The sequence below is a fragment of the Silene latifolia genome, chromosome X, assembly GCF_048544455.1.
Source record: "Silene latifolia isolate original U9 population chromosome X, ASM4854445v1, whole genome shotgun sequence".
Taxonomy (NCBI): Eukaryota; Viridiplantae; Streptophyta; class Magnoliopsida; order Caryophyllales; family Caryophyllaceae; genus Silene; species Silene latifolia.
Window position 1 is genome coordinate 22,570,203 of NC_133537.1, and position 11,959 is coordinate 22,582,161.

The following is an 11,959-nucleotide window of genomic DNA, read 5'->3' on the forward strand; positions in this document are numbered from 1 at the left end:
CAATCTTGTGACCTTAGATACTTTGATTGACCTAACAATTGATTAAGATAAACCCCATATAATTGACCTAGTGAACCAGAATCCTAGACCTTTTAATACTATTGTTAATCACCTTTTAATTACTTGCTATTAGTTGATAGAAACAAACAAACCAAAACCCCTATAAAATTGTTACCTTTAAGACACTTTAAATTTTAGCAAACTGATTATTACCGCCTCCCTGTGGATTCGATACTTGTCTTACCACTAGCTATTTTGTTAGTGCTGAGATAGATTTACTTTGATTAGTTGATACGACTTTAGCCTTATCAGGTATTTTGTGTGCTTGACTCGAGTTTGACTCGTGTTGAGTCGGGATTTGAATTTTGAGTCGGTTTTTGGCCCGATGTCGGTTTTGACTCTAATTAGTGTCATTTTAATGCAAATGGCATGATAAAACCATTTATGGCATTATTTTTGACATTCGAGACTCGGGTTGACTCGGGTTGACTCAGATTGACTCGACTTGCGGGTTTTTGAGTCGATTTTGGGTCCGAGAACGCTTTTAACTCTAAATATTGTTGTTTTAATGCAAATGAAGTTAGAAACCATTTTTAAAATCATTTTTCATATCCGAGTAATGCATCAAACCGTCTCATATATAGCCAATTCACGCACGCATGTCAAGAACATGTTGTAGTCCGATCATCGTAGGGTGCTTTTTAGAAGGTGTAGATACTGGGTATTTACACTTAACCTTTCAGCCGTCATCTTATACTCAAACTCTTATTCTACCAAGAAAATTATATTCTTTATTTTCCAAATAAGCCGTCAAACGTCTTCACCAAGATTTCCATTAATCTATTATACTTGTGTAACAGCAAATTTTGTATCGCAAAATAAATGTAAAACAAAATAGGAAACAAATGAATTTTTATTAATATCAAAAAGTTTATGTGTACAATCTCTAATGTATCCTCTGATTCTAAATGCCGTAGTAGATTACGTAAACGTTGTCTGTAGTAGAGGCGCGAACGTTGTATTTGAATGACACCTGTAGAGGTTGTATGCACTCTGTAGGAGGTGTCGATTTGTATTCTTGAGAGGGTCACTGCGACTTGTTCTCTCTTGACTGTTGTAGCTTGAACTTGAATTTCTTGAGCAGGCGGCACAGTTTTGGTGTGCTTGTTGACTGCTTGCAGAGGTGTCTTGTAGCGAGAATTTATAGAGCTTTTGTGTCTTCTTCTCCCTGAAACTTATGATTATGATTTCTCTCCCTATGAAATGAATGGGAATAACTCTATTTATAGAGTTTCAATTCCCCTTGGTGGACTTTGACATTCACAGGCCCATTTATGGGTCTATTAGTGAACTTGGCCCAGTTTTGTTTATTTTCGGGTTTAATAATCCGGATAACCAATTTTGAAATACGAATCGACCCATATTTCATTTAGTTGGGGCAAAATAATTAAAACGAGCTAAAATTTAGTATTAACTCAAAATAATTGATTTATTTTATTTGTTCAGCACATTAATAAATTTTTTGTGCCTACAAATTGCCCCCTCGAGACCTTGTCACGCGCACTATTTATTGTCTTGATGTGGCGGGGTCTCGATTCATTTTGGCTTTGACTTGGAAGCCGATGCGTACCAAAACTTGTCGTAAAGGTAGCCTTTTTGACGTCACCCTGTCATTTTTTAGACTTGGCGGTTGACATATTTATTTTGTTTGACTTGAAAGTCAAGGCGTACCCAAACTTTTCGTAAAGGCAGCTTCATAATTTTTGTCGTCATCCTGTCATTTTCTGATTTGGTGGATGACATATTGCCCCCCAATATACTTGCATTTACCTCCGTACCCAACCGCATGGTATGATGAATTACAATTTTAAATGCAATTCATGGGTCGAATGGTACAAGCCGTATATCCAGCTAGACTTGAAATTTATGGTAACATTCGGGATAATATTAGGAAACACAAACTTTATCAATGAGTTTCCATATTTCCTTGGTTTCTATATTCCTTGGGTAACAAGGCTGCTTAGAAGTAGGGTTTAAAGACTACCATGCCTATATAAACTCCGCAGCCTTGAATGAAAACAATTCATTCACGTTAGTGCTTGCTGCACCTATTTCGCATACTTTTTACAAGTAATTTCTTTCTCCTTTCTCGTCATGCTGCTTCAGTTCGGTTATGGATGTACATAGCTTTGTGTTAGGGATAAAAATTACTTTTTTATTAAATATGACGTGGCACCTTCCCATTGGTTGAAGGAAAGGTAAAGGGATTGATGACATGTAAGGTGTGGGGACCGTTGGATTAATCAACAAGAAAACACACATGCATTTGAAGTCTTAGGCAAAAGAAGGGGAGACTAAGTCAAGTAACTACCTCCTATTTTCTGAGAAACAGAAGCAGGAAATCAGGAGCAGAATCTGAGAAGAAATTGAGGATCAAAACCCTAGTAAGCAAGCACTATAAAAGAGGGGGAAAAACACTCGGGAAGGCATCTCATTCCACACATCGACACTTCTACAACAACACCCCTATCAATTACTAAGTAATATTCACTAGAAAAACACCCTTGTATTTCTTTATTTCCGTTTCGATCATAGTGCCAAATTGGTGGGATTCCGACTCCCCCCGCGGTTGTTCCCACATCAGGTTTTCCGCGTCACCAAAATCCTCGTGTCATCTCTAGTTTCGTTGCATTTTCGCTCGTCTTTATCGTCGCATTTTATTTCGTTCATAGGCCATAGATCGATCGCTTTAACCCACAAATTAAATCAATAGTCGGTAAATTTTTACCAAAACACTTGGCAAACATACTGACGATTTTCCGGCCGAATTCTTAACGCAGATAACGATTTCTTTTGGGTTTCGATTTTTTTTGCGACGATCCGAATTAAAAGCAATTGAGGTATGTTCATCTCGTTCTTCTCATCTTTCGATTCGGCAACATATTCTCGTCGCTCAGGTTTAACATTGAAAGCTTTAAAAAAAATAAATCCTTCTGACTCGAACGAACATGGCATTCTGACTATGATACTCTTGTAAATGTTCTGATAGAAATTTTGAAGCCTGTTCATTCTTCATTCCTTTTTTATGCAAACAATGTTCAATTATTGTTGAGGCCATATTATTGGTTCATGAATGCTTCAATCATGATAGACCCACGCATGTTTGTATTTTCTTAGCCATTCATGGACATAATTTTACTATGCTTAGGAGGCTTCACTCATGTCTTTTTGAACGCTCCGACCATAATATTGATTTCAACCTTGACCTCGGCATCGATCGGCACCTACGCTTCTTACATTCATTCAGCGATTTAGCAGACTCCAAGTAAATCTTTTTTCAATCCTGTTCGGTAGTAGGACTTAGCTAACTGAACTTTTCTTGCTCTGTTTCAATTGATTTTCACTTTGTGCGGTTGAAAAAATTCTTTTTTTTTGTCAAACTCTGATGAGCAAAGTTAGTCCAGGTATCTCTTGTAATTTTGAACCCACTTTAAATCCTCATACTGAAATCTCTTGTGATATTATCGACTTAGAATGGTAGAGCAGCAATGCTCTCATTTTCGGCAGCGAAACCATATTGTTATCTATTATAGGATAGAAAAGTTATCGGGGTTATAAACTCGAAGTCTTAACCCGTGTTGGCTATGGACCCAATATATTGTTCATAGTTCCCGTCGAAAACTGGTGTTGAAATAAAAGACATCTGATCCATGCGTTTTTTGGCTAGTTTGACGTCCAGCAAGATGCATTCCATCAATTTTTTTTAGTTTGATGATCTCTAGAGGTCTTCGAAATACAAACTAATTTGGGGTATTTTTTGTTGTCCTTTCCCCACCTTGAATGCCGACATGAAACTTTGTTTCCCCCCTTATTTTTTTAGTTAGGATACTGTCTATTGTCACTCATTATTAATTTGAGTTTCTTTTTCTTTTGTATTGCAGCTTGAATAGGTTGCTCGTTTGACTTTTTAGACTTGAGTTTACCTACTTTATCTCCCATCCTCAAAATCTGACATTTTTTTTTCAGGCTATTTGATAATCACGTGGATTTACTCCGGTCGGATCATTTCGATTCTCCTTTGGAGTATCATGCAATGTACTCGATTCGTCGACCGCATGAAGATATGGAGGTTACTCCGGTCGGATCATTTTGATTCTCCTTTGGAGTATCATGCAATGTACCCGATTCGTCGACCGCATGAAGATATGGAGATTACTCCGGTCGGATCATTTCGATTCTCCATTGGAGTTATCATGCAATGTACCCGATTCGTCGACTGCAGGAGGCGCAAGAGATAAGAGATTGCGAGCTACTCTGAGTCATGTGATGTGCCGACCAGTCGACAGGAAGAGCGAGACAGCGAGCCACTCTCTTAGGAAATGTCATTTATTGACTGCAAGAGGTTGCAAACCACGAAGTGTACTTCACAAGATCAAACCAATGTAGTTCAAAGATGGAAGGTGTTTGTTTGGAGGTGTGGCTGCACTTGAGCTACATGTTCACCCAAGCTGCCTACGTACCTGTAAAGCACGAAGTACATTACAAGATCAAGCCGGCGTAGTTCATAAAAGATGGAAGGATTTTTTTTTGGTATGCCGTTTAACCTCTTGCTTATGAGCTTTGGTGTGCAGTTTAAGCTCTTGCTTAGGATCCTTCATTGTTGAGCCTCAAGAATAGTAACGCTTCAAGAATTTTCCGTTGATTGGACCGACATGCACACCGTCTTCATCAACAATCTTATAAGCACCATTTGTGTAGACCTCTTGTACCACATATGAACCATCCCACTTAGAGGTTGAATTTGCCAACTGGTTTGTGAGAGGTAATGATTGGCCTTCGTACTGCAAGTACCAGGTCTCCCACTTGGAAAGAACGAGGGCGCACCTTTTTGTTGAATACGCGTGACAACCTTGCTTGATAGCATTGAAGCTTTTGTTGGGCCTCTAATCTTTTTTCGTCGAGAGACTCTAACTCTGCTAATCGCAACTTGTCATTCTCATCATCTGTGAGTCCCTCCTGAATAGCAATGCGTAAGGAAGGGATATGCAACTCCAAAGGCAACATGGCCTCAACTCTATATACCAACGCGTACGAGGTTGCTTGAGTAGGTGTTTTGTATGTGGTACGATATGCCCACAATGCCTCACCAATTATTTCATGCCAGTCTCGCTTTGACTTTGCTACTACTTTTCTCAACAAGTTGCAAAGGGTTTTATTGAAGGCTTCAGCCAGACCATTTGCAGAAGCATTGTACATAGATGACTTGTATTATTTGAACTTGAATTTTTCTCCCAGACTTGTCATCAGATGGTTGAAGAATTATTTCCCATTCTCAGTTGTGATACGTTGAGGTACACCATATCTTTAGATGATTTGGGTTCGAATGAAGTCCACAACATTTTCTTTCTTCACTTTCCGTAGTGTGATGGCTTCTGCCCATTTTGAGAAGTAGTCAGTGGCGGCGAGGATATACTCGTGTCCATTTAAGGCCTTTCGAGTAAGAGTTCCCACAACATCAAGTCCCCAAGCTTCAAAGGGCCATGAAGAAACAGTGGGATGCAACGGCTCCGGCGGTTGGTGTATGAAGTTTGCGTAGAACTGACAAGGTTCACATTTTTTCGCGAAGTCCATACAATCTTGCACCATGGTTGGCCAGTAATACCCCATTCTCTTTACACGATCATGAAGTTTAGGCCCAGATTGATGAACGCCACAAATGCCAGAGTGAGCTTCATGCATTGCTTCAGTAGCTTCGTCTTTGCTTAGACACCTTAACCATTGGCCTCAGAAAGAACGTCTGTAGAGTGTCCCTTTATAGTGAATGAACTTTGGAGCATGTCGACGTATTTCTACCTTGTGTCTGGGATCGTCGGTAGTTTATGGTGGTCCAAGAAATCAATGATAGGTTGACGCCAGTCATCTTCATTGACTGCGTAGACGCATATCATGTTGGTTGTATCTACATTTTCTTCTCCTTCAAGCAATGATACTACCCAACAATTGCAGACTGGGACTTGCATAGACTCTTCTACCCCCGGTGCCAGAGTGGCTGCAAGATTAGAAAGCGCGTCAGCCAACTTATTGGCACTCCTTGGCACATGACCAACATGGATGTCGTCAAGTTGATTCAGCAGTTGTAATGCCCGTTGATGGTAGGGAATCAACTCTTCCTTTTTCACTTCATATTCCCCAAGGACTTGGTTGACCACCAGCTTCGAGTCGCCGTAGATGTCTATATCTCTAACGCCTATTTCGATCGCCATTTGGAGGCCGAGTATGAGAGCTTGGTATTCTGCCATATTATTTGAGCACAACTGAGTGAGCGTAAAGGAGTATGGCATGAGATGATTTTGTGGAGTTACGAATACAACTCTGGCTCCAGCTCCGTCTTTCCTTGCAGCACCGTCAAAGTACATCTGCCATGGAGGTAGAACGTCCACGTAGAAGATTGCTTCTCCTGGGAGGTCATCTGAAATTTCCCACTCTGCTGGTACTGGATGATCAGCAAAGAAGTCGGCGATAGCTTGACATTTCACAGCCTTTTGAGGCACGAACACTAAGTCGTACTTCTTAAGTAACACTGCTCATTTTGCAAGCCTTCCAGATAAGACAGGTCTTGAGAGCATATACTTGATTGGGTCGGCTTTTGAGACCACGTGTATAGTATGCGCCTGCATGTAGTGCCTTAATTTTTAGATGGCAAACACCAATGCAAGAGATATCTTCTCTATAAGAGAGTAATTCAACTCAGCTCCAACCAAGGTACGACTCAAATAGTAGAGTGCTCTCTCCTTACGGTCTTCAATTTCTTGAGCACACATTGCCCCCAGTGAGCGTTCTTGTGCTACGATGTAGAGGACAAGTGGCTTTCCTGGAATTGGTGCCCCTAACACTGGTGCCCTAGCCAAGTACTTCTTGATGCTATCAAAAGCATTTTTGCATTTTTCATCCCATTGAAATGGAGCATCCTTTTTTCATGAGATGGCTGAATGGTTGGCAACGTCCTGATAGGTTAGATATGAACCTTCGAACGTATGCCAAACGTCCCTACAATCCGCGTAACTCTTTCAACGTCTTTGGTTCCGGCATTTCGTTGATTGCTTTGATTTTTGATTGGTTAATTTCAATGCCTCTGTGCCTGACCACAAACCCTAAGAACTTCCCAGATGTGACACAAAATGCACACTTGAGTGGATTCATCTTGAGTTGACATTTTCTAAGTCTTTCAAAGACGGTTCGAAGGTCTTTGATATGGTCTTCTCTTTTCTTTGATTTGACAACCACATCATCAACATAACATTCTATTGTTTTGTGCAGCATGTCATCGAAGATATTTTCCATTGCGCGTTGATACGTAGCGCCAGCATTCTTTAATCCAAATGGCATGACCGTGTAGCAGAAGATCCCTTTTGGGGTTCGAAAACCCGTTGCTTCTTGATCTTCAGGTGCCATATGTATTTGATTGTAACCATCCATACAATCCATGAATGAGAGTGCTTTATGACTAGTGGTTGCGTCAATCATCAAATCTGTGACAGGCAAGGGGAAGTCATCCTTCGGGCATGCAATATTAAGATCTCTGAAGTCGACACATATGCGCAATTGTCTATTCTTCTTTCTGACTGGGACAATGTTTGCTATCCAGGTAGGATATTTGACTTCGCGAATAAAACATGCCTCTATAAGTCCATTGACTTCCTTTTCGATTTCAGGTACGAGCTCCGACCTGAAACGACATTGAGATTGCTTTTTGGGATTGGTGCCTTTTTTGATTGCTAGACGATGAACTGCAAATTTTGGGCTAAGTCCAGGTATCTCTTTATAGCTCCAAGCGAAGACATCTTTATACTCGACCAACAACTTGTGGTACTCCTCTTCTTCCTCCTTAGTCAGCAGAACACTAACATAAATGGGGCGAGGATCTTCATTAGTTCCCAAGTTGAGTTCCTTGAGTTCATCTACAGTCGATTTCCCCCCGTCTTCAAGTGTTTCAGGGGCCTTGTCCGCCTCAACTTCTTCTTTCTCGTCAGGTATATCCTCTACTGTGATGTGATATGATGACGTTGTAATTTCCAAGTCACTTGACTTCTTTGCATCACAGGGGCGCGAAGATGAAGGCACAGGCTCTTCAACATTCTTTTGTTGACCAGTAAGAACTAGTACGCGCCTCCTTGCTTTGAGTGGCTCATGCTGGATGATATCCAATACTTGCATACGCTTCATGCGAGATGGTATTGCGCTTCTCAAGTTATCGCTTACTCTTACTTCTTCTTCGTTTTGTGTTGCAGAAGTTAAGAGAGGATGACCCTAACCACTATTCTTCTTGGGAGTCCCTAGTCGACTGAAGACTGTTTTTGATAGACCGCCTAAGCGTTCATGTATTGTGCCCTTCTTGTTTATGCGAAACGAAGGTGTTGATACTTTGACTTTACTTTCTCCTTGATTGCCAAGCCTACCAAAGACAGAAATGTGTTTGGTTGAAGCACTTGGCCTCCCTAGACTTGCAAATATAGAAGGATGACACTTCTCTGCAGGTGGACTTATTCAATCGAAGACTGGAGATGGATGCATATTTTCCTCTCCTTCTTCATTTTCTTCGACCTCTCCTACTGTGATGTGCTGAGAAGACACAGTAGCCCCTTTTCTACGAGCACCAATCTTCACGGGCATATGAGACTCATATCCGAGCCTGGCCCTGGTAACCATGAAGCTCCCATCTTGCTTGAACACTTCATGTTGTGCTTTGTTAAGACCGTATGGCTCGACTTCTATAACTTTGCCGAGAGGAGTCAGATTTGTAAAGTCATATCCAGCCTTCGCCAGTAGCTTGTAAGTGTGGACATCGGCCCACCTGCAAGCCCGGTCGATCTGCGGACGTACAACAGTCTTTTGAAAGCCACGCTCGGCGGCGTAAAAATGCTTTCGACCGGATCGTTTTAGATCGGTCGGTTTCGTCTCGGTAAGGGTCTCGAAACGATTAGACATGTTCGGAGTCACCACCAAGAATTTGTGGGATGCTTGGAACCCGTTCGAGTCCACTTTATACCTCGATCAAACGAAGCACAAAGCAGTGTTTGACATAGGTACTAAAGATAAGGAATCGTCCCTCTTTAGCATCCTATCTCTAGAATGACTCTCGTACGCCCTGGATAAGGTCGTCCACTATCCAAATTTTCTGAGTAAGAGGTGAAGGTACGTAATTGGGAAGCCTTTTAATCAGACACCCAATCCCGCCCGCTGTAGCAGCCTCTACTGATCGATCTTGGTTGGTTGAATGCAAAGTTGATAAAACGGTTTAAATGCATTAATGCGCATCCAATAATTTAAACCTAACATGTGAGAGCTTTCTAAGTTGGTTGATTTAATCCAAGTAACAAGTATAAGATGTCGAGTTGGATTTATGGTTTATTTGCATGCAAGACGGAAATTAAACATCCATTTACCGTATTAGGTTTATGGTGCATAACGCGATCCATTTGTCTTAGTAAGGTGTTTTGCAAATGTGATTTTTGAATGAGCAAATAGTCATCTGATTCGTCGTATATCCGGGTAGGCCAGAGTCGGGATCGTCCTAGACTAATACTGGAAAGGGAACAGACCCTGCACCAGGCAGCCATATGAGGCGCAAGCCTGTTGGCGATGCAAGGGGGTCTCCCCTGATTTTAAAAACAGGAAAGAAATGGCATGTTTAGGCGCGGGTCAGTCAACGGTTTAAGACGCATTCTGACCATTTGAAAAACGTTTATAAAACATGTTAAAAAATGGGTATTTGAACCCGTTTTAGTTTGAAAGGGTCGTTTAGACCGTATTTGTTGATTTGAGGAACGAGACTCAAATAATCATCATTATTTTGATGATATTCGGTGTCGGGTTCGACTTGGCAAGCTTGACATGAATAGTTTTGAAAATAATTATGAACTAATTGTTTTAAGTTCATTTGAATATAATTAGTCAATACTCATCATCGTACTCGGGTTAAAATCCGAAATGGTATGTAGAACCAAGGATGACTTTGTGTTGGTGACTAATACATTTATTTTGGAGATGTAAAGAAATGATGAAAGGCTTTAAAATACCTTCCAAAATGTAAAGAAATGAAATAAAAGGCTTTAAAATACCTTTTAAATGTTATTAACCAAATATTATCACCGGAACACGGATTAAACCGTCATGGTATTAAGAACCAAGGGTGAAAATTTTTTTATGGTTAAAATCTGTAAAAATAAATAAAAGGGTTTGAAAACATTCGAAATGGTAAAAACCGATTACAAATATGAAAATAGATTAATGAGGAAGGACGAGAACAAACACGGTTGAGTTCTGACCTGGGCACCCCATTGAGGCGCGGGCCTCTGTGCAGAACAAGGGGCTTCTGCCTCAGGCCAAAACTCAGTTTTGGCTCGTCTATACTATGTTTTGGATCGTGTTATGCATGTTTTAGCATGTTATGGTCATAAAACAAGCAAAGACATGATAAAAGAAGGATTTTTACACCCTCATACTTGCATGTTTGGTTATGGCGAGAAACCGACGTAAGTGTAACAACTCGTTTGGTCGGAAAGGCTCGGTACCGTTTTGGTAAGTAAAAAGAGTGTTTTATTAAGATTAGTGACGGTGTAGTGGTCGAAATGGTCGGTCAAGTGATTTAATGCACGATGACGGTACCAAACAATGTGTAAGGCTTGTATTTACGATCGGTAGGTCGTAAATACGCGCCGGATTGTGACTTAAGAAGTCAAGTCGAGAGTTTTAAGGGAGAAAAGAGGGGGCGGACACTCACGTAAGTTCTCAAATGGGGGTATTTAAGGGGTATTTATTGGAAAATGAGTGGATGTGTGAGTTTTGAGCGACGTGGCCACCTGGGCTGCTCAAAGAGGCGCGAGCCACGTCGCGAGTCTTTGACTTGTCCTGTCACTTTCACACAAGTGCAATCATGATTTGTTCTATCCTAGGATTTGTAGTCACATGTTTGGTACTTGACCATTCATGAATTCGGGAAATCTTAGTATAGAAGGCTTTGAATGATTTGTTTTTGGTGGTTGACTCGGTTTGACTCGTTGTTGGAGTCGGGATTTGAATTTTTGAGTCGGTTTTTGGTTCAGTGTCGGTTTTGACTCTAGTTAGTGTCATTGCGACCCCGTCGTCGTGCATTAAATACTCCAGGTACTTTAGAAAAGTTTTGAAATGTTTTATTTTCGAAATCGTTTAAGTTTTCTGACGTAAAGTTGTACACAAACTATCGATCAAACACCGTGATTCCAAAACATGTTGTAGTCCGATAATTATCGGGTGTTTGTTGGAGTCTCAGCAGATACTGGGTATCTACAGAGCCCCCACTTTGACTGAGGCTTGGACAGGGCGAAAGTCAAAGTCGAGCCCCCAGGTCAATCGAAGATTACAACCTGGAGACCCAAACGACGTCGAGGCGGCTCGAAAGGATTCGTGCCAAGGACCTGCCGTCGGGAAGGGCGACGCCAAGGCGACTCGAGGGTACCAGTCAAGGACCTGTCGTCGGGAACAGTTTAGAGTCTGTCGACTGTCCGTGCGGGTCGTTTAAAGTCCGTTAGACTACGTACAAAGGCTCGTCAGCCATAAGAAGGAATCATACCTGAGGCATCTTCGGATACGTCCTTGCGTGTTTGCGGACAAAGGCTCGCTAGCTGTGTTGCGTACATGAGGAGGGCTCGCCAGCCGCGATGCGTAGTAAGGCTTGCCAGCCATGGTGCGTATATGAGGAGGGCTCGCCAGCCGCGATGCGTAGTAAGGCTCGCCAACCATGGAGCATATATGAGGAGGGCTCGCCAGCCGCGATGCGTAGTAAGGCTCGCCAGCCATGGTGCGTATATTAGGAGGACTCGCCAGCCGCGATGCGTAGTCAGGCTCGCCAGCCATGGTGCGTATATGAGGAGGGCTCGCCAGCCGCAATGCGTAGTAAGGCTCGTCAGCCATGGGGCGGTCG

General features: G+C 41.8%; 1 protein-coding gene across 1 annotated transcript; it reads right to left on the bottom strand.

Moving 5' to 3' along the window:
• Positions 1-4,667: 4,667 nt before the first annotated feature.
• On the bottom strand, positions 4,668-8,223 carry LOC141617032 (uncharacterized). Its single transcript, XM_074434201.1, has 5 exons — positions 7,479-8,223; positions 5,854-6,580; positions 5,474-5,770; positions 4,885-5,074; positions 4,668-4,808 (listed from the first exon to the last, which is right to left on the bottom strand). Exons 1-5 carry the CDS (start codon positions 8,221-8,223, stop codon positions 4,668-4,670), a joined length of 2,100 nt encoding a protein of 699 aa, XP_074290302.1.
• Positions 8,224-11,959: the final 3,736 nt, after the last annotated feature.